This window comes from Callospermophilus lateralis, chromosome 18, assembly GCF_048772815.1.
Source record: "Callospermophilus lateralis isolate mCalLat2 chromosome 18, mCalLat2.hap1, whole genome shotgun sequence".
Lineage (NCBI taxonomy): Eukaryota > Metazoa > Chordata > Mammalia > Rodentia > Sciuridae > Callospermophilus > Callospermophilus lateralis.
This window is the reverse complement of record NC_135322.1, coordinates 56,672,681-56,699,552: the sequence shown is the minus strand read 5'-3', so window position 1 is coordinate 56,699,552 and position 26,872 is coordinate 56,672,681. Positions and strand designations below refer to the sequence as shown.

The window sequence follows — 26,872 nt, the reverse complement described above, 5'->3', positions numbered from 1 at the left end:
TAGGCTCAGCAAATTATCCAAGAGCATTGTGAAAAAAACTTACATTTTTTTCCCAGTTTGAATACCCTGCCTAATCTATTATGCTCAAAACTCTACTCATTAAAAAAATAATAATAATTCCAGTGCTTAAAACAATGTTTTTAATTGTGATCACACTGTGTATACTGAACTCCACACAGAGGTTTATATCAGGTAACATTTGAGCAACTACATAATGGCATAAATAATACTGAACAGCCCTCTTTTATAAAATATGGAGAAGTGGTGCAGATGCTAATGTATTTCACTGAGAGCAAATAAGAGACATAAGCCCTGGACAATTTGAGAATTGGTAACTGAGGAACAAAGATTTCCCTGCATACATTTGCCTTTTCCTTTGTTTGCTTGCTTATAAGAGAGTTGTAAAGGCAGGTTGGTTTTAGTTATGATGACACTGTGATTAAAGCTATATGAAGGGATTTCCTGATATAACGTATAGGGAGGGGTTCATCTGTTTTGCTACTATTAACAGAAGCTGTGTTTACTCATCACTAGGGTCTTCAGATTCTAGAGGTGAAGGCAATTGCTCATCTCAGCAACAATCATCCCTTCCTGTGAGGAAATCCACCCTTCAATTACGTGTGTGCAGAAAACAACCCATTTTAGTCCTAGTTTCATCAATGCTTATTCAATTAGCTCTATTGACGGTTAACCATCAGGCCCTGTGCTTGGTGAAGAGACTGAGTGTAAATTAGCCATCCCTCTGCTGACCTCATGGGTTCCATCTCGTGGAGGTCTGCAGGCGCCAGGAGATAAGCCCTTTCAATAAGAGAATTGAACCCAGAAGTGGAGATCACAAAAGGCTATGCTGAGAGAGTGATGCTTGAAACAACTAAAATGAATCAACTAATTAATCTGAGGGGGAAAGAATTTACAGGAATAGCAAATACAATGTCTCTGCAAACAACACCAGGGCAGGAAACAAATGGGACAGGGTTAAAAGAACACTGATGTGCTAAACACAGGTACCTCTGTCTGATGAGTCTAAGACCAGATCATGATGGTATTTAGATTAATCACATAATTTGTCAATAGAATGGAAACTCCTGTAGGGAAATACATCTTTATAAGTCTCTGGAACAATAAGGATAAATCTATATGAAATGTATGATCATGTTACAAAATTATGCCTGCCTCCTATGAGCAGGGTTCTCCCTGCTGAATTGGAATGGTGAGCAGATGACAGAGAGGCTTGTAAGGGAGAGAATAGCTAAGAGTTTGGAAGGGGTTCAGTCCCGATGTGATAGACAACTTAGAAGTCCACTCTAAGAGATGGTAATCTTGGGTGCAATTCTTTGAGAAATAAATGAGGATAGATTTATAATATATTGAAGGGATGAACAGGTGGATTTTGAAGATAAATTGGACAGAGAATATGGTAGAAGGGGACTCCTGCTTGATTTCAACTTTGACAACCAAGTGGACGGTGCTGCTATTCCATGAAATAAGAAACCCTGGATGAAGCCAGCAGCAGAGAGCTGCAGAAAAATGTATTTCAGGATAAGGCTCAGATCAATATGAAAGATGAGGGTAACCTTTACATCAACCCAGAGGTGGGTCTATTGAGTGTATTATAGAGCACAGTCAAAACCTTCCACCTGGTACAGCTCTGCAGAAACAGATGTCTGAAGTGTAGGAAATGCACTGACAAACATTGTAATTGTCCTGGCAATGACAAGGGAGCTAGACCTCTCCTACGTCTAAGGAAACAATATGATCGTCACACTGAAGAGTGTGATTGTCATTCACCCAAGGACAAAGGAATCCTGTGTTGGCAAGGAGCTTCTCTTCCCCTTGTACTGTGTCCTTTATACTTTGGGGTGGAGATTGGGGTAGCAATGGTCCCACCTTGGGTGGAAGGGACAGCAGTTCCAAAGAGTAAAGTGGAGAACCCCATAGCATGATTGGTAGACTCTGGGCACTATGATAATGACTATTCAATGCAGGTTTTTCTGCATTGTAGTTATTTTCTGATATTTCCAAAACTTCCTTAATTTTTTGTCTTAAATGCTATAGTTGTTGCTGTATGTGGTGAATTAAGGGGAAAAGCTGAGCTTCAGCCAGAAGAAGCTGGTCATGAAAAAACAGAGATAACCTACTTAGCTTAAAACAGACTCTAGTTGGATGATTAAGTAATAGCTTAATGCAGACCAGTTAGCTAAAATGACTTACTTATAGAGCGCAGGACCAAGATGAGATGGTAGAATAAGATAATCTTCTTTATGGGCTTCTGAAGACCTTGTAAAAGGGAGAACATACCTAAAATATCTAATTTCCTATTGTTTGAGAAAAAGAGTTTGAACTGTTTTTATTTGGTTATTAAATGAATGGATGCTATCTGAAAGTTTTATGAACTAAGTTGAGGTCAACCTTGGTTTTACTGAACTGGCAGTTACATATTTTAGGTAGGACCTTCCTTTCCCAAGGTCTTCAGGAGGCCCAGAAAGAAGAGGTACCTCTTCCCAAAACTACTCCTTTAATGGAAAAGCATTCAGATGTTTAAAAAAAAAAACTTGTAAGTGTATAATAACTAGGATTTATTTTGACAATTTAGTCACAATTGTGTATGTACAGTATTTATAGTATTTCTGAAAACATTTTCCTTCAAAACATGGATTTCAAGAATAAGATTACCTTTGTATTGTTTTATAGCTTAATTTCTATACCTAAGCTTTAATTTTATGATAGAAACCAATAGAAAAGTAGAAATTGCTACAAAGAAAATTTAGAAGCATTTCAGTTCCATATCAATTTCATACATCATGAAATTTCAACTATGATAAAGCCAAAGTGTGCTAAAATTTCCACTAAGAAAGACATCAGGAAAGATGAAAGATTTTCATTCTCTTATACAAATCATAGGTAGAAAAAGAACATGTGGACAGGAAATGTGATACCACTCAAAAACTATCATCACATTTTCTCTATCCATTCATCTACTGATGGGGTCACTTAGGTGATTCCATTTCTTGGCTATCATGAATAATGCTGTGATAAACCTGAGAGTGCAGACATCTGTCTCACTGATTTCATTTCCTTTGGATATACACCCAGTGGTAGGATTGCTGGATCACATGGTAGTTCTATTTTTAATTTTTTTGAGGAACCTCTATTCTTCTTTCTGTAATAGCTCAACTACTTTGCATTCAGCCAACAGTGTGCAAGCACTCATGGATAAATGTGAAGGATATTATGTTAAGCGAAATAAGCCAAGCACAGAAAGACAAATAGATACTGCATGACCTCACTTATATGTGCCATCTAAAAGTTGACTTCACAGAAGTAGACAGTAGGTTAATTGTTGCCCAGAGGCTGGTGCTGTTGGGGGGAGGAAGGGGTAAAGAAGCATTGGTCAAAGGATAGAAAATTATAGTTAGATAGGAGGAATAAGTTCAAAAAATCTATTGTACTCTGTGACTATTGTTAATAATATACTATATTCTTGAAAACTATGAAGACAGTGGATTTAAAGCATTATCACCCCCAAAATGATAAAGATGTGAGGTGATACACATGTTAACTGATAATAGTCATTTTACTATATGCAGAATGTACATATTCTTCAAAACATTATGCCATATATGGTAAATACACACAATTCCATGTCAACCAAAAGAAGTAAAACAATCAACCTTTTTACCAAGTTTCTTAACATAAGAATTCCACCTAATTTTCAGTGAGTTTGGTCAGTGTTTTATTTTCTGAGATTTTTGTAAGATAAAATGTGGGGTTTTTTTTTCATTATATTTAGCTTATTTTCTTTTATATATTGACAATCTCATTCTGGAAGACACTATTTTCTAATAATTCACTAAATGCTATTAATTTCTCCCGAGAAAAGTCAAATATCTCCAGTAAATAAAAGACATGATTACAAAGTCTCTCTCATGGTCATTTGTAACCATCTTAATATATATTTTGGGGAAGAACAGGTAATTTCACTGCTTGATTAAAAAATTAATTTGCTACTGTTGAAAATAGAGAGAAACATGAATCATTTATAACAGTTTATTTTGAATGAATACATGAACTCATTCAACAGAAACATAATTTACCAGAAAGTCTGTCACTAAGACAACTCGGAAGCACAGGCTAGTTCAACGGGCATAAGTCATGTCCGGTATCAGCAAATGTAACGAGGAAATCATTTTATGAGAGCACACATGAGCTAGTCTGGCATGATACAAGGAATTATGATAAGGACAGGTGTTGCTAGTCCCTGGCTTGAAGAAATCGAAATTAATGATTTCATGGCTTTTAAAAAAATCGTAGAGATCCAGAGTTTCAAGAGGCAGAAGGAAACACCCAGGAAGTTAAATGGGGAAAGTTTCCAATCTTAGGAGAAAGAGCAGGGGGTCACAGGAAGCCAGAGCCATGGGAAGAGCCAAGTTTACATTTTGGTTATTTGCATTCACTCCCTATAAGAAAAGTGAGGCCAATTCATAGAAATAAACTATACATTATATACCTGCCTCAGGAACGGGGGCCGGTGGGTGGGGTGGTTACAAGCACTTACTTCAGAAGGACTTTACACACATAAGTATAAAAAGACACTTGACGAGAGAGTTCTCTCCAGAAAAGATCTAAACAAAAGGGTCTGAAGTGAAGGATACCAGGCCAGGCTGGATGGAGCAAACCACAAGAACTGGGGCTGTGAGATGCAGAATGGTACCCTCCAAAGCTGTCTGCATCCTCATCCTACAGCCTAGGATAAGGTTGCTTTATGTGGCAATGGGGATCCAGGCTGCAGGTGGAATAAAGGACACCATTTGTTTGGCACTGAGACAGGGGGATTATCCTGGCTTATTTGATTATTTGGACTTTGAGTCCAATGTAACCATAAGGGTCTTTCGAAGTGGAAAGGCAGGCAGGCAGGTCCAACTGACACAATTTGAGGACCTTCCTTGCCATTGTTGACTTTGAAAATGAAGGAAAGAACCAGGAATCAAGGAATGTAGAGACCATAAACAGAAGCTGAAATAGAGTCTCTCTCTGAGTTTCCAGAAAGAAATGGAACCCCATCCATAGGGTTTGGAATTCTGAACTAAAAAACCGTAAGATGACAAATTTTTACTGCACTAAGTCACCATGTTGTTGTGATTTATTATATCAGCAACAAAAAAGTGATAAAGTGGGAATTAAGTAAAAGTTCATAAACAAAATCCTGAGAATCTTCTCAACCCCACAGATACTGAGAATTTGAAGCTCTTCCTAAAGGGATCAGTTTCCGAGAGTCCCCTCTAAACTTAGCTTGCAATCAGATTAATTCCTAGCTTCCACATCAGAATAAGACAGAAAGATCATCTGATATTTGAGTAGTCTTTACAATGAAAGGAATAGACAGATCAAGAGTAAGCCCCTCCCCAACAAAAAAAGGAGATTGGAGAAAAAGATATAGTATAAGGAGCACAAGAAATTTTCAAAAAAGCTTTAAATAAAGATAACATAAGTTGGTATATAAATAATAAATCAGGAAACATAAATATAAAATGTGAAAGCTGAGATTAAAAACTATCAATAGAGGTATGGGGGATACTATTGGTAAAAAAAAAAAAAAAAAAAACAGAAAAGAAAGAAAGAAAAAAAAATCTTCCAAAATAGAAGAAAAATGAAAAACAGATGAAGGCAGAAAAGAAACTCAGAAAATAAAGTAAAATTCTAGAATGAGAGAAGAAATAAAATGGTATGTAGTAAAGGATTAACTTCACCAGGAACGAAGTCTGGCCTTTGCCCTTGGCTCCTGGGAAGTAATCCCTGGAGTCGTCAAATGTCCTGTCCTGCTTACATAAGTGGTCTGTGACCTTCACAAATCTGAGGAGCTATTGCAGACTAAAGGAAACTAAAAACATACGACTGTTGGATGGACAGTGAACTGGATCCTGTGCTATCAATGACATAATTGGGACAATGAATGAATCCTGAGATTTTAAGATTAGATGGTAAGAATGTATCCCACCTCCAAATTGGCTGCAACATTTTTATTTTGTTAAATCATCATCCTTTGTTTCTGGACATGAGTCAATTTTCAAACCTAGAATCCACTACCTAAAGGACAGCCTAGGTCTTCAGGAAAAAGGACTCTGCCCCATCATGGGGAGTGTCCAGTTAGTGATTCCCCAGTACTTTCCAAAGGGAACGAGAACCAGGTACCATAATGACTGAACCCTGTGGAGAAAGGGGAAGAGTCAACAGTTCCAGGACACGGAACGTTGCATCTCAGTTGACACTGATAATAGCCCCTCAGCCCATTCAGAGTAAAGGCATAGTAAAGATTCCTGTCTCAGGTCCAGCCAGCAGACCCAGCAGTAGTCATTTCCCCAGTCTCCAAATGTATAAGTGGAACAGATATGCCTGGTATTAGTGCTTCCCCTACTTTAGTTCTGCAGCCAAGGAGATGAGTACATTTAGTCATTGAAGTGTGATCTATCACAGAAAGATAATCCAAGCAGAATTCTCCAAAAGTAATCCCGCTCCTGTCCCACCCTTCAAAATAACACCTCTGCATAAGGAAAGGGGGACAATGGTTACTGCTGTCCTTATGGGTCTAAGCATGCAAAAGACCCCGGAGCATCTCCAATGAATTCACTGATCTTGCCCCTGAATGATCCAGAGGATGCTGAGAATGACAATGAACTGCCACAGAGTCAAACATGTGGAAGTTCCAATCGCAACTGCTCTGCTACATGTGGTGCTTTTGTTGGGGCATATTATAGGAACCTGGGTATATGCTGTGTGGCTATTGATTTGGAAAAACATCTATCCTTTTCCCAAGATATCCCACTGAAATATTTATTGATCTGGAGATATGCCATGTCACCAGCAGCAGAGAAATAAACAACTTCCTATAAAGGCTCTTGAGGTGCTTCTGAAGCCAACCAGGTTAGTGCCTTACAATGGGACACTGAATATGAGCCAAGTGGCCTATAGTGAGCTGGGTTCTTGGGAGTCAACAAGTCATGTAGTAAACTGGACCCAACAGAAAGTCATCATAAATTGGAGATGGTGTAGCTGGGATCACACATAAGCAAGGACAAGCCAGCTAAGTTGAACCCCATATTATCTACCACTCTTCTACCAACACCTTTACCCAGGGACCTCCTAGGGCTGCATGAGGGGTCTCTTATTTCCAGCCTCTGGAGAAGGGACATTCTAAACTTGGCATGGAAGAGTTGATGTAGATTGGGGATGCACGCTGCAAATAAAACATGGCACTACTCCCGTACCCATCAGAGTGACATCACAAGACAGCACTGAGAAGGACCCCACCCAGTGACCAGAACTCCAAGATGACATACCTGCTCACTTTGTATGAGAGAAAAGGCCCATGGTTGTGATTTTTATGGATTTGGGGACAGTGAATTGGCCAGTTTGTCAAGAATGTAGGAGATTTGGAAGGTAGGAGACAAGGAGGTCTAAGGCAGAAGCATGCAGGTGGATCTGGAAGCAGGCATGGAATGTAAAGAACTTTGCCCACCAGAGAGCACACGTGACCATGAAAGAATCACTCAACAATCAAGCAGGAAGAAGTCCACGCTTGTTGCTATCAACCAGCCTCAATCACGGACCACCAAAGTGCTGGCACAAGGAGCTTAGGAGCACAGCGGTCTCGGGGGCCTGGATGGGAGCTACGCATAGCCCAGCAGCACAAGCTCCCACTCAGCCAGGCTGACCTGGCTACCACCACTCCTGAATGTTCAGATGGTCAGCTGCAAAGACCAGTGCTCATTTCCCAAAATCATTTTCCTGTACAAGATGAAAAATTCTGTGGCAAGGTGACCATATTGGATCCTTTCTACCCTGAAAAGGATAGAGATTCATCTTGGTTAGAATCATTATTCTTTGGGGTATAAGTTGTCTTTAGTGCCTGCAAGTCACTAACGCCAGCAGCAGAGGGTCGACAGAGACCTTCTGTGGTGTGGCATGTGACAGAACATCAAACATCATGGTGATGTGCGCCTGTCACTCATTCTTCACTATAGTGTGTCTCCTTGATGATGCTGTGCTGTAGGCAAGGCTACACTGTGGGTAACTATATATACTCAGCAATAAATGAGATAACTGCTATTACACCGAGGGGCAGGGGAATAGGTTTGGCACTCAGACCCTTGTTTGATCAATTTAAAGGATAAATATATACATGCAGCAGATACAGCCTGAGAAGGTTGTAGTAGACAAGGGTTCAAACTCCCTGTAGTGTTGCCAGCTGGAGACGTGGAAATGGACACGGATGATATGGAGGGAGGAGCAGAAGTGGCAGGCACAGAGTGCCACCGCAGGGGCAGGGTCTGTGGTCCAGTCCATCCTCCTCCCCAATCTAAGTTTCCCCCAGGAAAAGAGGCTCACTGGGATCTGAGGAGCTGCTCCCCCAAAGCAGAGGGATCTAAGCAGCATAGGTGCTGTCAGGGGTGCTGTACTGAGCCACTGAGATCCCTGTTTCAGGACTTAACAATTAATTCTCCCCAGCTTCGGGGGAAGTTGGTCCCCACTCTAGAAAGTGCATAAGAAAAGAAAATTGTCCAGGTCCATACCCATGTCATCACACACACAACACTGCCCAGTCTAAACAGGAATATAAGCTTCTAGCCTCTTCTTTCCAATTCAGACATCTCCAAAGAGCCCTTCAGCAGGGCCCTTGACTCCTGATCTGAAAGGCACTGCCACCCGACTTCTCTGTCTGCTCCATCCTGTACCAAGTCATTTTCTCTCCCATGGGGGTTGGGCAGCACTTTCTAAAGAACTCCTTGTATGGTGATTTCTGTATCAAAATTTACTTTCTTGGGAATCCAATCCAGGACAGCATGTTACAAACAAAGAAACAGCTACAAAGAGACAGCTAAGATAATTGAAAGTAAAGGAGAAGAGAGATGGTCAGTGAAGGACCATTTTTCATTATAAGATCTGTTTAACCGATTTTTTTTCAAGAATGGTCATGTGTTTTTATAAAAATTTAAGTATAATAATAAAAGGGGAAAAAGATTTTCACTAGGAAAAGCATTAGTATCATGAGCCAGATTTAATTTCATTTGCATATCTTCAAAACCAAGCTCCAGGGAAGCTATCAATGTATCCAATACTACTTCTTACTCTTACCGTATAGGATGCAGAATGCAATATTCCTTCAATCTTCCCCAACACACAGACATTCAACTTCAGGACTTTTGAGTCCCTCCTACCACCCTCTATCATACAGACTTGTGAAAAGTGAAGGTCAATGGAAACATATTGAAATCAGCAGGAAGAATCACCACAGAGTTGATATACAGATTTGAAAGCCAGACATCAACAGAACATGCTCTGACTTACACCATGTCTAAGTCATCCTTCTATCATGGTGGGGGAATTTGATGATTCAATCTGTCACATTTAACTCATGTGCATTTCACAAAACCTATGTAAAAGTGACCCGATTTTAACTGTCTATCCTGGAGCAAAGGACCGTTAACTTAATAAATAGTTTTAAAAGAAAGTCAACTCTATCAAGGCAATGGCCTGTCAAATAAAGGCTGATGTTCATTTGAAACAGGCCGTGGATAAGATCTAGAACTATAGGTCATTCTGGACAAGAAGGCTTATCAAGATTCTTCAGGCTTTTCTATAGCATTAAATAATTGTCAAAATTTCAGCTCTTAGAAACACTGAGATCAATACATATGTGGAGTAAAAGGGACACTGTAGTCATAGCTTCACAACATACACACTATTACTGTCCTCTTGGGAATGGCAATTCACATTCTGCCTCTAAGACTTTCCATCTGTAAAACTGAGCTGTTCATATTAAATAGGTATCAGTATTCTCCTGTCTCATGTTGTCATTCTGTCATCTTAAAAGACAATACCACCTAATGAAAGATAATTTTAAATGATTGACTTCTCTCCGATGGTTGTCTGGCTGCTTCTTGCTATATTTTTTGTTTTGTTTTGTTTAAAAAAACCAACATCTAAAGAATGTTTTAAATGTGATTTAAAGAGCAACACTTGGGAATGGATTAAAACTAGCTCTTTCCCAGGATGGACAAGGTCCATTCAGCAGCATGGTTCCTATATAAAATGAACATGTCGTTTCCCACTTATATCCCCATTTCATATAGGCAAGCCTTTGATGCTACTTTTGCATTCTATTTGCATATTGCACGTTTGAATTTAATGAGATTTGGAAAGTCTATGTCTCCTTAAAGTGGTGATGATAATTATATATTGTTTTCATTCTTTTGAAATCACACACACAAAAAAGTCTTCTTTTTAGTTTTAAATCACAGAAGGGTACACAGTATTTCTCCATATAACATGTATATATTTATACCGTGTTCACTGGCCAAGCTCCCTGGAGAAGAAGAAAAGAGAATAAAAAGGACATCATTCAATTTAAATACGCGGTAACCTTTCCACAAACAATTGCTGACAGCCAAATCATTATTCTCTGGCAAAACTTTAAATCTACTGTAATTTGACTCACTTGTTAATTAGGAAACACTTATCTACATTTGTTTCATTTTGGGAGTCCATTTAAAAGGAAAAGTACATAATAACTGCATTTGTTAATGATTCACAACAATCACAAAATCTATCAAAAGGATTTGAACACACACACACACACACACACTAAAATAAAAAGCAAATATCCACACGTCTTTTCCCTGTTATAAGTGGGAAAAAATCCAGTAAGATTCCCTATTTTTAAACTTTTATACAACATCTCTTAAAATATATTCTGCATTTTATTTCAAAAAATGCATTTTATTAAGAAAAAAAGAAGGAATCGATTACAAATCAGGGAATCAAGTCAAGTCATGGCATACAACGTTCCAATGCATTTTGTTGGCATACAATGTACCAGTGCCATTTGTTGCAGTTTCTAGCAGTGCACACCACAGAGGACTATGTGGCTTCACCATTTATAAACCTGTCCACATTCCAGCGACCGGCAAGGTTAATACTGCTACTAAATAAAACAAACACTCAGAAAAGATTCAGAGCTCTGACGATGGCTGCATTCATCTTCGCATCAAACAAATACCACCATTTCTATATGAGACCCTTCCCTTACCACCACAGTACCTTCAGTTCAAAGGAAAACAAACAAACAAAAAGGTATGCCATTTACCAATACGGGTCCTTCACAAACTACTATGTTAATTCAGGTCCTTAAGATTCAGTCAGGCATTTACAGAAACATCCATATGGATATATGCTATGGGGAAACACGGGTGGGTTTTCAAGAAGAATTAACAAAGAAAACATGGAAAATAAGGTGACGGTCATGGTGAGTTTACAGATTTCCAAATTCATGGTGCACACAAACTAAGGAATCTAATTTCCACTTGGGAGGCACTTGAAGGTGGGAGCAGGAAAAGCAAAGTGCCTTTATTATTTAGTTGGTTTATGGAATTCAAAGACAGTTAGCATCTTGGTTACAGAGCCTCAGAATTAACTCTTGTAACAGTTCTATAAGGTTGTAAGTAATTCTTTGATCTCCTAGTGCATGTATACGCTCTTATCAGAATGGTTATATGGATTCTTGTTGAGAAATTAACTGTCACCCTGGATAAGAAGTGACTATAATGACAGTTAGGCGCTGATCATTCAACACACTCTCCCTGCTTATAGTGAACATTCTTTTATTAGTCTACTGATAGCGCAGAAAAGGGGGCACAGTCACAGCTCAAATGGCAGAAACTGTGTACAGGAGGTCAGCACACAGCAAAATTTATGCCTGAAGGGTTGTATGTGTTAGAAAGGAGAATGTAGCACTAGGCTTCGATTTCTCTTTTCTCTAATAATATTTCATGGAATATAGTCATGGGAGATCAAAGAAACACTGGTGATAAACTTTAGAAAAACACAAAGATAAACGTACAAAAAAAATGAATATAAGGTTTGGGGAAAATATTCTCAGTAGTATATTTCCTTCGAGGTATTACAGTTGTAATTAAAAAATACTTTTTTTGCTGTGTTAATAATTTTTTTATATCAACAAGTTTCATTGAAAACAGTTTACATTCTTTGGGAGATTGGAATTTATCGGGGTCTTAACTACTGTCACCATTAAACAATGACAACAAATTAAATCGAAAACTTCTAAAGGTAACACACCACATTCTGACAACCACTGTTCTTTGAGTCTTTTTACATATGAATTGTATGTTCAGCGTTAAAGTCTGACACTCAAAACTGAATGTATTCGAAATCATTGCGTCAAATAGAAAAAAGAGCCATATGGACAAGCAAAGAACAATAAAACATTTTTCAGGACTATCGATGTATTGGATGTAACACAGAGAAAGGCAAAGGGGCTTTATATACTTTTGGCCACTGCGGATGCAAACACCAGCCAAAGAGGATCTTAGAAGCATTTCCAGGTCTAGGAACAACACCACAGGGAGACAAAGCAAACGCAGCATGTTCTCAAATAAAGCAAGGTCATCACAGTCCGATTTTCTTTGTAACCTCTAATGAAACTTATGTATTACATAGTTAAGGAGACCAGGGCTACAGTTTCACATTGAAAAACTGTAGTCATGAAGCAAGATAAGCTTGTTTTAGATCATATCAGAACGTTTGAAAATTAACAGCAAGATCTAGGTCCTCACTACATAGGATGATGGCTACGAGAAGCTTGTCGCTGGAGGAGGTCCCCTGGAGCCATCCAGAGCCTGGACATGGCAAGAGGGTAGTGCTGCAGATCCATCGCCTGTACATTCAGTGTAAGAACAGTTCTTGTCCATGGAGAGCCCCTGGCTATTGGAACAGACCGTCCTAATTATCAAGAGATGGCAGCTGCCCATCAATCAGAAAAAGTACTCTTTCTGATTTTCATTGACTGCATTTTGTATGTTAAGCTCGCTTTTCAAAACAGCCTCTGCACTCTCTATGTTCTCTGACCTTTTTGCCTCGTTTCTTTTGTATAACCTTTTCTGCTGATAAATGCGAATGGCTATAGCAGTGATGCAAAGCAAGATAAAGATCACAACAGCAATCAAACCTAGAAAGAGAGGAGAAGAGAAACATAAAGTCAGAATTTTTGTCAGGAAAGGAACTGGGTTGACTTCATTGCTTAATAAGTCCTCAGAAAAATTATTTGCTGCTTAAATCAAGCTTCTACTTATATAAATTGGAAATAAGAAAACTTTGGGTATTTCTGATCCAGCAGTATCACAATATGTTGAGTTTACTTCTGAGTTCTGCCAACCTTGTGGGTTCACCTCCATTTCCAAATGCACATCATCTTGGATTCACTTAGTGCATTTGTATTTAACACAAAGTGTAACCTAGATAACTCTTATACCGTGTGGCCACTTCCTATGGACAGGTTTTAATTGTTCTAAAATTACAAAATAATAGTAAGTAGAAAAAGAGTCTAAAGTTTTTGTAATTAAATGTGTAAGGATGAAGTTATACTGTTGAATAACAGGAGTAGATTATGTATATGAATAATCCTAATAAACACAGATTTGAATATAAGGATACATTTCAATCACTTCCATTTAAGGAATCTTGTTTTGAAACTTCTTGTTCTAAGCAAAAAATTTAAGCACTATGATTTTTCACTATGCTTTTAGTTATCAACCTGTCTGTAGTACTCAGAGATAAGTCTTGTAACCCTCTGTAGTCCTATGAACCTTGGGGTGGCAGGGGGGAGTCCTTAATATACTTGGGGGGAGGGACCCAAAAGGTAAAAGGGCAATCTTAGGATTATTCTGAGATGCCATTTTTCACAGTGCTAAAATTTCCACTGATGGTATAAAATGAAACTAGATCGAATCCCTGGTACTTAGTGCAAATGAAGGCATGGATGCTCAAGCATAATAATAGTCATTGAATTTATTATGTAGAAGATCTCACGCTGCCAATCAAAAGCCAGATATGTATAAGGATGCTTTAGGTGAAGCAGTAAATGCTGCTCAGTGTACTGAATCTCATCCCTTGACTACAAGTCTTTTTAACATTTTGTGTGTTGAAATGGGAAATCTATACAATGCTCTCCAGGGGTACTCTGAGGATAACGGGCTGTCTCCAGGAAAACACCACACCATGTGGAGGCCTGAGTTGTGATCTGAACAAGCATCTCTGTGCTGCATGTAACACCACTTTTATTTAAAGAATAACCAACAGGCAAACTCTGGTTGTTCAGGTATGGATAACTGGTGGAAATTTTCTCCAAAATGAATTTGATCTGTCACTTTCAGAAAGACAACTCACAGTATACATTGCTAATGATAAAATTCACACTTGCAATTAAAAAAATAAATAAAACAGAATTTAGAAAACTCATCCATCACCATGAGTTTCATAGTTCCTTCATATCTAAAAGCTTTTCTGATGAGATCAGTGGAGGTATCAACTAATGCAGATTTTCAGATAAAAATAAGTATATGAAAATAGCAATGCCTATAGAATCTCAAATTGCAAAATTAAGATTCCATTCTAATATAAAGTAGATGTATACTATGCAACTGTAATAGATTCAAGTCAGAGATGCAAAGGTTCTTATCAGTCACAATAGACTCCAAAGCATATTATTTACTAACCAGATTCTCTATGGTAGATCACAATATTGGCAAGCCAATTTTTGGCTAGGTCAACCTCACCTGAGAAAGGTTGCAATTAATATAATACCAATGGGATAACAGACTTAGGTACATGAAGTCTGAATAGCTTACTAATGGGTATGACTACTTTTACTATTACTAATTATATTAGTAAAGAATAATTCTAATCAAAATATCCATTTGTTATTCATAGTTTATGTCTCGGGAAAACAGTGGAGTTGTTACAAATCTGTCTGTGTCTGATTTAAAAGCCTCTGACTTAAGGAGAGAGATTTGAATAATTTCAATGGAATGTGTTACAGAAAGCAACCCACTAAAATTATAGAGTAAATGTCACTATTACATTGGCCCAGATGGGGCATCCAGCCAGTCAAATCAGGGATGATTTTTGAAATGTTTTATCTCCTTTAATCTGGAGTAAGTTTTATGTCAGGTCTTACTGTGCCCAAGAAAAACCTTGATCTCACCTGTTATACTAAATGAAATAAAAAAATAACAATTAAACAAAATATTCTGTATAAAATTCAGCCAACTGCTGTGTTCTATGATGTTGCATCCAAAGATCTGTATGAGACTGTTCTCATGAGGAATCGTAGCTTTCTGTCTAAACCTTGTCTATCCACATGTAGGTAGCCTGGCCAAACACCCCCACAGCATCTGGGTTACTACCCTAGATGTCTTATTCTCCCATCTTTTACTACTACCCACCTTTGTTTTTTTGTTTTTTTGTTAACTGAAGAGAAGGATCATGTAGGATATAGAACACAGGGGAATTAGCCAGTTTAGAAAATGCTTAAGTGGATAACTGTACTTACACAGTGGTTGCAATTTATGATAATAGACAATGGGCAAAAATTGTACGGCAATGGTACAGATGGAATAACACCCTGGAGAAGGATACACTGTGATTTAGCAGATAAATTACACATGGTCCAGATGAGGCCTTTGAGCTTAGATGGCCACTACCAGCTGCTCTATTTCTGTAGCTCAGTCCCTGTCCCTGCAAAGTTGAGAGCTGGTTTCATGGACTCCAGAGAACCCTCGAAGGACAACTCTTCTATATTATCTCTCTCTGCCATATGCATATGAGCTAAGTGAGAATTTCACAGGTAAAATGTAATTTATTTTTGCTGTTGGATGACAGTACAATGAAATATAGCACATTTCCTCCTTAACTCCGTAATTCTTGTAAATGACCTTTGCCCAAAGCAACAATAATAGTCTAAAGGTTGAGCACTTGTTCTAACATTGGCTTGACTCTACCGTGCCCTAGACTTATTTCGGTCATGGTATCTATAGTTACCTATATCTATACTAAATAAATGCATGGAAAGAGTGCTATCATGAGACTGAGATAATTTGCTTGGTGAGGAATCCTATTTTTAAATGTTAGCACATGATAAATCCTATAGCTTTAAGTGAGTTTTTTATTGTAAAATATACTACTCTCAGACATACTATTATAACTAATAACTACAAATTATTCTAACTACTACTCAAAATTTTGGGGGGCTTTTCATATGATCAAATGGGAGTTCTACTCTATGTATCTTTAATTTATACATCATTAAGTTTAGAAAGAGAAAAAGTAATAGAAGTAGCAATGGTCAGAAATACTTGACCAGTATTTTTGCTTCTAAATAAAATCCTAACTACTATAAGTAAACTCAAGTCTAGATAGCTAGGGATGTAAAAATAGATCCAAGTGGATTAAGTATTAGTAAAGCCCAGTGAGTTGCTAAAATATAAGAATAATCACATCATGTGGCTATGCAATAGCATATTTACTTCTGTATATCCATATCACATTCAGACTGCGGAGAAAAGCTAAACTACTTAACATTTCAATAATCTGATTAATAATATTATTAACAGCATTAGTCAAGAAGAAAAAAGGTTTATTTTTGGAGTTGGTTCTGAATAAATTATATCTCAGAGAATATGCTGTCACTTTACCAGGGAGATATACTTTAAGAGTTTTTCTGCTAATTCTCTAATTTAAAATTACTAATCACTTCTAGTCCATCAAGCTAGTATGTGATTAAAATACAACTGGGTGTAATCTTCATCAATAGGAGCATCTCCATCATGCAAACAGCCCTTCTATCAAGCATGAAGGCAACACTAGATATGTGCTTCTAATGTTGGTTTTCCTACTTTTTACATGAACCTTGGTGGAAACAGTGATATATCTAAAAACCCAAAGAAAAAAGATACTCTCAGATCCATTCAGAATCCCTGAGGGCTTGCAGTTGGCCATTTTTCAAGCTCAATAACATTCATTATTACCATTTTGCAACTGCTCTTTGAGTGTGATGCTTCAGTGAAATTGTCAATTATTTGTACTGAAAGTTTCCAAGGAAGCCAAGTGTTTAGGAAGATTCTAAAAGACAATCCAGCACAAACAGTGCCCATCCCATTGCCTTCCTGACATCCTAAGTGATGGGTGTAGATTATTCATAGAGAGCGTCTACATGGTTACCATTATTAGTAATGCCAGTAAGGACCAAGGAAGGGGCTGGGGTTGTGGCCCAGTGGTAGAGTGCTTGCCTAGCATGCACGAGGCACTAGGTTCGATCCTCAGCACCACATAAATGTAGAATAAAGATATTGTGTCCACCTAAAACTAAAAAATAAATATTAAAAAAAAGAACCAAGGAAGAGCTCATCCACATGTCCCATTACCTCCAATTACTGCAGAGTCACTTTTGATTGCATTAGTGATGGGTTCTCTGTCATCCTTTGTTCCAGAATGATCTGCAGTTAAAGCACAAAAAAGGGACAGGGGTCATATTGCTAAGTCAAAGAAACAAAGTTTGAAAATTTCTGTTAATGTGTTAAACTAGGTCAGAATGCTAGAGAGGACTGTGGCATCCATGTGAATTTTTAATTTAAACAATGTCAACTGCAACAAATAAGAATATACAAAAGAAATGTGACAGAGAACTGAATATTAAGCAAACAAAAGCCCTTTCTAGAAACACGTCTTGAAAATATAGCAAAACAACAAAATCAGAAGTTTTCGAAACCCATGGACAAGCTGGGCTTGTGACGGGGTAGGGGGAAAGTCTTAAGTCACCTGCAAATGAATGCGTTCTTTCCCTTGATGTGGCATCAGTGCCAGCGGGGGCCACACAGCTGGACTCGGTCACATGCCCTGTAATGGTGACAGGGGCCGGGTGGCTGGGGTGCAGAGCAGCCTTCAGAGGGGCCACATGGCTGAGCTGCACTGCAGACAGACAGCCCATGAAGCCCTGGGCACCAGCCAGTGCCGTCTCCTGGTCCACATCACTGTGTTCTGTAATGCCAAAGATACACCAGGACATTAACAATAATGAAAAGTGAAAATGGGCAATGACACAGAAAATGAATATTCCGGGTGTTTAATGAAATAGCATTAAATATACAGCTACCAAAATTTCTTTGTCCTCTAGCTTTAATAAAAGAATTAGGTCTGTTAAGTCTTTCTACAACTACTGTGGAGATTTCCTAGGTTAATAAAAACCATTTATAAGTCCGGCTAATTGAGAATGATCCAGCAAATTCTCTGGAAATGATTAAAGGCTCCCTAAGAAGAAGAGGTCAGGTTATGAACTAATGAGAGGTCATAATATTTCAAATTTAAAAACAGATCATTAAAATGTATTTATGAGAGGGCTTGTAGTCAGTGCCAAGAGGTGTCCTGGATTTAGAAATGACTTCTCTTCAGCTTTGGAGATTTAACCCATGGTAATAACAGAAGCTAGTAAGAACACTGGCCCTTGGAGTACCCTTACCAGCTGCTCTGCCTGCCAATGTAGTCCAGTTGGATACTTGCTGATCCCACCCAAACATGCTAGGGGACTGATACAATTATGTAGTAGGGCCATCCTCCAAAGTGACGGGGATGTCTCCTTAATTAGGTGCAGCCCTGAAAACATTCATACCTCATTGTGTTTTATGTTTTAATGAAAGCCTGTTACTCAGAAATACATTTGTGCCCTCCACAGATAACCCCTCCTCCCACATTAAAGAAAGCATTGGACTGCTCTAGAACAGAGATTGGCTTAAATGCCAGAATATTAATTCATCATTTGACAGCTAAGAATATGTCAAAACCAGTTGTTTTGCAAGCATAAAATCTAGACAAAGGGATTTTATTGCAGACTTTACAAAATTCTAATATTATCAGACTACCATGCATTCATCCATCCAAAAAGATCACAAAACAGCAGGGTTACTCTCCCTTACCCTGCACATATGTGGACACAGACAAAATTCGCATTTTGTCTTTCTTTAAAAAAAATAATAATACAATAGATATTAAGTATTTATTAGGTACATATTATGTGCTGGGCACTGTTCTAGGGGATTTTCTATTATGTTATTATTTCAATTTTATAGTAGCCACATGAGTATTATATTCTGATCATACAGATGTGACACTTGGATCCAGAATGTTAACAATTTGCCTGTGGTTCTATAGTCACTGGCACTAGGTGCTGGACTCCAGGACTGTTGGGCACCAAACCACAGATTTTTTGGTTTATAATACACTTTATGGTTGCAATATTAATTCCTTCTCTGAGCTTGTGTCTTCCACAGTGTCTATCTTCATTTTGTTTGGGGTTTCTTTTTGGCTTGATGCTAGGTTTTTGTTTTGTTGTTGTTGTTTTTTTTTTTTTTTTTTTCTGGTACTAGGGATTGAACATAGGGGCACTTAAACACTGAGCCACATCCCCAGCCCTTTCTTATATTTTATTTAGAGATGGGGTCTTATCGAGTTGCTTAGGGCCTCACTAATTTGCTGAGACTAGTTTCGAACTCACAATCCTCCTGCCTCAACCTCCCAAGCCTCTGGGATTGATGATAGTTTTTAAATGACCCTGGGAAACAACTCAGATTGAACCTATCTTTTCTTATTATATCAAGGTTTTTGAAGAAAAACCATTTTTATTCACATCTTATACCTGATGACAAAAATACTGATGGAATGTTTGGTATTATGAGAGTCATTCTCTGTAAAAAGGAAACCAAAGATTAGAGCAATCGCATCTCTTTCCTGTGGGGGCTTTAATCATTTCCAGAGAGTTTGCCTTATCGTTCTTAATTAGGCATACTGAAAAATGTGTGTTCATTAACCTGGGAAATCTCAACACCAGTTGTGGAAAGGCTTCAGGTATCTAGGTCTTGTAACAAAGACAGAAGAAGTAGTGATATATGTATTGCTGTTGCATGAACAGACTCAGAACACAGGTGTTCAGGCCCAGGTGTTCTAGTTCTAGGGGCCATGTCTGACACTCCTACCCGCAACCACTTCAGCTTTCCTGTCTCCCTAAATAAGGATAACCTGAGGGAATGTTACTCTGCCACACACACACACACACACACACACACACACACACACACAAGACTGGGAGCTTTTGAAGCATGTGATTGGCCCTCGATATGCAGCATCTGTGCTGTTTAATAGGGACACCATGTAGATAGAACCAAAGATATAATAGTCCACTATCACAGAAGCTGCTCATTTGATTGGGTACTCAGTTCACCCTCTGTACGTGTGGGTTACACATTCACAGATTTGACCAGCCTCAGATCAAAAATATTTGTTTAAAAAACAGTGTCTGTATTAAACATGCACAGACCATTATTGTGCATTATTCCCCAAACAATATAGTATAATGAATGTCTACATAGCATTTACACTGTGTTAGGTATCATAAGTAACATAGAGATGATTTCAAGTACATGGGCGACGTACATAGGTCATATGCAAACCTGTGCCGCTGTCTACAAAGGTAATTGAGTATCTGTGGATCCTGATGTCCACAGGGTCCTGAAACCAACACCCCGTCAACGTGAAAGAACAACTGCACAATCAAACTTACATATATTCTAGAGAATGACAGCATTCTTGTTTGGGGAGATTTTTTTAAACTTAATGAAAAATTAAAAAAAAAGAAATATAATAGTAACATAATCAGTATAGTATTTTTCCCATTTCTTCTACAAGGTTCAAATGTTGAATAACGTTTCTAGAGGCTTTTAAAATAATCTTACCTTTTGAGCTGAAAAAAAAATGGAAGAGTCAAAATTCATATCCCTTAAAAAATCTGGCATGAGGCATATTTTGAAACATCATATTTACAAACCAAATGCACCTTCCCCACTTAGAAATTATCATGCAAAAACCTAAACCTTTAAAACTTGAAACTTAAAATTTAAAACTTGACAGTGAGCTAGTGTTTACTATTTTCAGAGCTAAAGACAGGAAACAAATTCCCTGCAATTCAGGTGTCTTGCATTTTAGGAGAGAGGACAGATAATAAGCATAGAAACAGAAACGCAATGAGAATTTCCAAGAGCGATAATACTGTGAAGAAAATAAACTGGCCCAAGTGATGGAGGGAACCTGGAACAGGAAATTATCTTGATGGATTAGGTTATTTTTCAGTGTGTTTATTTTAGGGATGACTCTTTCACAGTCCTATTTACCTGGTTCTCTATGGATATTACTATCATACCTTCTGTCTCTATTCTTTCTTTTTCAAAACTTGTAAGATTCCTCATGATTTTGTCATGTTTATTGGATGGTTCCTAGGTGAGTGTTTGTTCTCACTGTTTTGCAGAGAACATGGTGAGCTCCTTCACTCTGTACCCACAGTTTTTATTGAGCCTAGAACATTTCATAGACTGTGCAAGCAACAATTGTTTTCTCTCCCCTTTTGATCTTTATAGAGTGACATTTGTTTACATGAAGTCTCCTTTGTACATTTGTACTTTATTTCCCATCCTGATTTCTATCATTTAGGGCTTTTTTCTGTGTGGGTCAAATGCTTTTTACTTATTGATCATAAAGATCATTCTTTCCAGGTAATGTTTTAGTTTGGGGGGGAAATCATATTTTTTTTAGTTCCTCTGGTTCTTTCTGTTGCTTTGCTACAATTTTCTTTACTTGCTCTTACTACATTCTACTCATGCTGGCGTGGTCTCCTTGAACAGCTCCACTCTGATATGGATTCTTTCTGGTTGCTTTGCTTCTTCCTCCTCTTTTGTTGATGTTCAATTTGTTTAAGTACAAAGTTTTGTTCTAAATTTACTTGCTGGTGTTCAGTAACTTCCTGCATTATTTGGCTGAAATACAGTGTATTAGTCAGGCTTCTCTAGAGGAACAGAATCAACACGAAGTACAATTATACAAAGGGGATTTATTAGGTTGGCTTATGCGACCAGAAGCTGGATAGTCCACAATGGCTGTCTGCAGGCTGGAGAGCTGAAAGAGCCAGTAGCTGCACCATCCAAGAGGCTACAGCCCCAGAACAAGAGGGATCAAGGTGCTACCCTAGTCCAAGACTGAAGTTTTCTGGAGAATCACTGAAAGAGTCCACTTTGGAAGAGTGAAATAGCATGAGTCCAATATCCTCAGATGATCCCAGCAGCAATCAAGAACTCATTCAAGAAGAATTAAGCTAGTATCTGCTGCTTCTTCCTTGCTCTTCCAACTTTTATTCCACCCAAGCCCTCATGCTATTGGATGGTGCTGCCCATGCTTAGGGAGGGTCTCCATTTCAATTGGCTATCCCACCTGCCAATCATTCCTAAATATACCCTCATTGACACAGCTATAAGCCTCTTAATCATGGGCTTCTCTTAATACAATCTGGTTGACAATTCAAATTAACCATTACACACAGAGAACAATGTAGTGGCCTGTGGCCCTGGAACTGCAATGCAGTGGCTTCAGAACACCTTGGAGTCTTTTCTCCTCACCCAATACTGGAATGGAAAGGACCTGACCCAAATCTCAGCTCAACCTCAGCTCTGTGGGAAACTGAGAAAACTGGCAAATCCGTGTTTTCTGATGCTGATCTTTTACCAAGGGACCCAGGGATCTCTGTAAAGCAAGCATTCCCCAGGACCCACACAAATCAAATTCTCTCCCTGAGATTTCTGTAGGCTGGTCCCCAGACACTCCAACCCAGAAAGTAGGGAGACCCAGGACAGCTGTCTCACTGGCACTCTCTAGATTCATCCTCCCTGTTGGGCTAGAGACCATGACTCCTGGGGTTGAGGCCATCAGTGGGTGGAAATAGTACTGACAGTGGAGGAAAACTGCAAGGGACTTAGCCACTATCTTCCCAGAACTGAATCCAACAAAATAAATAGCTATACCCCTAAGTTGCTCAAAAGCAAGGCTAACCCTAGAAATATAGAGCATTGGGGCTGGGGTTGTGGCTCAGTGGTAGACGGCTTGCCTAGCATGTTCGAGGCACTGTGTTCAATCCTCAGCACCACATAAATGTAAAATTAAGATATTGTGTCCACCTAAAACTTAAGAATAAATAAAAATAATTTAAAAAAAAAGAAATATAGAGCATCATCTATCTGCTTTGATTATTATGCTAACAAAGCCAATAAGCAAAAATATACATCTTTCCTGTTATCTGATTCCTGAAATGCCAACACTGTAAATAGGGCTAGAAAAGAGAAGGTAGAGGAAGGCATTAGAGATAAATGTTTCTCTCCAGCAATCCTGATAAGACCACTGTGTTTTGGATGTTTCTGACTTAGATTCTTGGATGGTCCTGCCTATTAAAAAATAAGCCTCAATTGTCTAGGCCAACAAAGGAAATGATTTCCATTTGTGTAAAAAGAAAAACTTTTAGCAAAAGGTCCACAAGAAAAATGGAGTACCAAGAAATTAGAGTTCGATGGAGTGCCTTTCTATCACAGAGCAAGAACTGTTTCTGGAAAGATATGACAGTAAATGTAAGAACAATTACAAGCAGTGCTTCATAAAATTTCTAGGGACTCCCATAACCAAAAAAAAAAAATTAAATATAAAAACTTTGAAAACAAATATAAGTCATTGAAAATGTCAAACCTATGAAAAGGAACCATCTTTAAAAAGAATCTCAATATCTTTAATCCATAAAGATAAAGTAAGGAAGACTTTCCAGAAAATGGTGAAATAAATCAAAGGAAGAGCCAGGGCTAGAACCAAGCTGTGCTCTATTTCCTTGTATACAATTACACCAAGACTCCACAAGAAAAGAGTTAGTGGGAAAAAAATGGCAAAGCATGCAACAAATGCTATGTAGATAATGGAGAAGTTCATCATAAAAAGATATTTATTCGCCTGCCAAACGCACTGCTCTGCGATATGAACTTGAAAACCTAATTAATACACAAGTTATTTACAGGTAGCTATCTCACTCTCACCTGAACTTCTCTTTTGCTCTCAGCACAATCTGTCTCATCTTAAGTATCATTTGACAAGATATGTGCCCAATCACAGTGACCTTAAGAAATCTAATTAAACTTTTTTATAGACCCCCCCTTGGCTTTGAAGCTGGTTGTTCTTAAAATATCCTTGAGATTGAAGAGTGTTCCTAAAGCTCTCCTGGGGAGAAGGAGGAGATGCTCTCTTCCCTCAGACCACACACTTTATTTACATCTGGCCAAAATCGCCACTGCAGAAATCAGAGTGCATTTCCTGGCTCTGCAAGCTCTGAAGAGATAAATGATCCCGATGGGTCATCGCTTCTGAGTATACCACAGCTACTGCTCAGAACCAGCGAGAACAGTCCTCGGGCTTTTAGAAAACTCTTCTCACATAAAAATCAACCCCTGAACAAAACTCAGAACTTAATTTTACAATCATTTCAGATACAAAAGGCAAGTGTAACACAGCCCGTTAATTATGGAGGACAATCCACCCCATTGGTTTGATGAGACCTGGTTTTCCCCATTGCCACTGTCAAACACCAACAAGCTACTGTGTTTGTGCACGACTGTAAATTGGACATAAAAAGTAACAAACAGCAACTTTGAACTTTGCTCAGCCTTTGAATAGTCATTTTTACAATGGGTTAAATGATATCATTATTTCAAACATGGGCACATTTTCCCATAAGAGGTTTCATGCAACTTTAAGATTATGTAATTATCTTAATTGGGATTTTTTTTTTTTTCATGTGGTAGAACTGTGACCCAATAAAAGCCTCAGGAATTAACCAAACAATTTATACTTGCCTATTTCCTTTGGTCAACTCCATCTTAGAGAAATGTTTTTATACAATTTTCCTATAAACATGTACCTTAAGGGAACTCGCAGACAAATCACTCACTTTGACATTGGAACTTATGACATTATGAAGAACGTACTTAATAAAGAAATGACATCTGGCTCATTGCCTTTGCACAAGGAAGATGAGATTGCAAGGAATTGCCTCTTCTCTGTCTATCAGGACCTAGATCTATCCATGAGTTTGAACTAGAACAACTTTTTTTTTACTCCAATCACTGTTAATAAGCATGACTAGCAGATATGAAGCAGAAGGTAATTTTTTTGGTAACAATATCAAATTGTGCTAGGACAACACGAAAATCATCTCTATGACTCTGTTACACTGAACAGACGACATCAGGCAGAACTCAAATTTCAGAGTTCTCACTCTGACCCATCCTGAGATTATTATCACACTGAATCATCAAGTACCTGCTTGCTACAGCCCCACTCCCCATCTCAAACAAAGCTTTGTTATCCACTTCTTAACCCCAGCCTCTCTCTTTTATCCACATCTAGTCCTTAATAAATTCATTTCCACATTAGCATAAGTGCCTCACGGTGGCTTTATTTTTACTTAGTCCTATCTTTTCCTCCTCTTTATTTGAGAAATAATTCTTCTTTTATCATTGCATGCAGGTTTCAAGATTTGGCACCTGAAAATAGACTATTTGGGATTAATGACTTTTGCTTTTATCATTGGTATTTGTTGAAATGTAAGCAGAATTCATGTTTTAGTATGCTTGACTACCAAGTGAGGACAAGGAAGGGGACACCGTCATCAGAGGCTACATCTGTCACCTTACCCCAGAAGGACCATGTGCTCCAGATTACATGTGCCTCGTGACAAAAATCACGATTTTCACCTTATCATTTGCTCTGTAATTAAAATCAAGTAATATGTTTCTTTTGGCATCGTGAATGTTCTTTGGGTTTGGGAAATGTTCATTCTGATCTATATTCATCTATCATGATAGGAAAAAAAAGGGTATCTTGAAAGTTTCTAACTATGGCCAGTCTAATGCTATGAATGACCCTTTGCAATCTACCTAAGTCTTCACAAGGATGAAGTTACACTATACATTTGAGATAGTCTATGACAGTTTTATTTTTTAAAAATTAAAAAGCAATGGATCTGATAAATTTTTAAAAGATTTTAAGATCAATTTGTTTTTCTCCTCTTTTAAAATTTGCTTTTAAAATAACTAGCCCATTATCCTGGGAGTCATTTCACAATATATTTACAAAATCAGCCTCCTTCCGTTATCTAGGTCACCTTTTTTCTTCCGCTCTAGGTATTAAAGTAAGTCTTATATAAAGGATTCCCGTTCATTGGAAGGTGCTCTTAAAGCTTTTCAGAGGACGTTGGTAGACGGGCGTTCCTTGCTAACTGTACACTCTGTTGACATCTGGCCCAAATCTCAACTGCAGGAATCTGGGTTACCTCTTGGCTCTTCAGCCTCCCATCGAATATGTAAAAGCCATCACTCAGAAAGAGTGAAACCATCGACCATCTTTTATTTAAATAAATCATACAACTATTCTAAAGTTTAAAATTATCCAGGCACATAACTCAGGGCTTAATTTTACAGGGATCTCTGAATGTGAAAAGTAAATGTAGTCACCTGATAATGGTATCACCTGAAGTGAGCTGCTCAGGTAAACCCTTGATCTTCCAACCACAGCTTGGAACCATCAATACACTACTATGACCAAAGTCACTGAGTCCTATTTTTGCAGGGGATTGGGGGGATTGGGGATTGAATGCAGGAGCACTCAACCACTGATTCACATCCCCAGCCATTTTTTGTATTTCATTTAGGGACAGGGTCTCACTGAGTTGCTTATACCCTCACTAAGTTGCCGAGGCTGGCTTTCTTCTTCTTCTTTTTTTTTTTTTTTTACTTTTTTATTTATTTTTTCATGTGGTGCTGAGAATCAAACCCAGTACTGCAAACATATTAGGCAAGTGATCTACCACTGAGCCATAACCCCAGTCCCTGAGGCTAGCTTTGAACTTGCAATCTTCCTGCCTCAGGCTCCCGAGCTACTGGGATCATAGGCATGTGCCACTGCACCTGGTGAGTCCTTCTATATTTTAAGTGCAATAGGGAGTTAGAAACAGTTGCCTTCTATTATGGTTTAGACATCAGGTGTCCTTCAAACGCTCATGTGTGAGACAATGCAAGAAAGCTTAGAGGTGAAATGATTGGGTTATGAGAGCCTGAACCCAGCC

General features: G+C 38.3%; 1 protein-coding gene across 6 annotated transcripts in view; it reads right to left on the bottom strand.

Moving 5' to 3' along the window:
* Nucleotides 1-12,824: 12,824 nt before the first annotated feature.
* Nucleotides 12,825-26,872, bottom strand: part of Cntnap4 (contactin associated protein family member 4) — a 237,004-nt gene continuing 222,956 nt past the window's right edge. For 5 of the 6 annotated variants that reach the window (XM_076837934.2, XM_076837940.2, XM_076837939.2 and 2 more), the window contains 3 exons: nt 17,665-17,883; nt 17,271-17,342; nt 12,825-13,018 (listed from right to left, as the gene is read on the bottom strand). In XM_076837934.2, the coding sequence (XP_076694049.2) occupies nt 12,825-13,018; nt 17,271-17,342; nt 17,665-17,883 (485 nt within the window). The remainder of the gene's footprint in view (nt 13,019-17,270; nt 17,343-17,664; nt 17,884-26,872) is intronic. The other variant, XM_076837938.2, reaches the window with a different exon arrangement.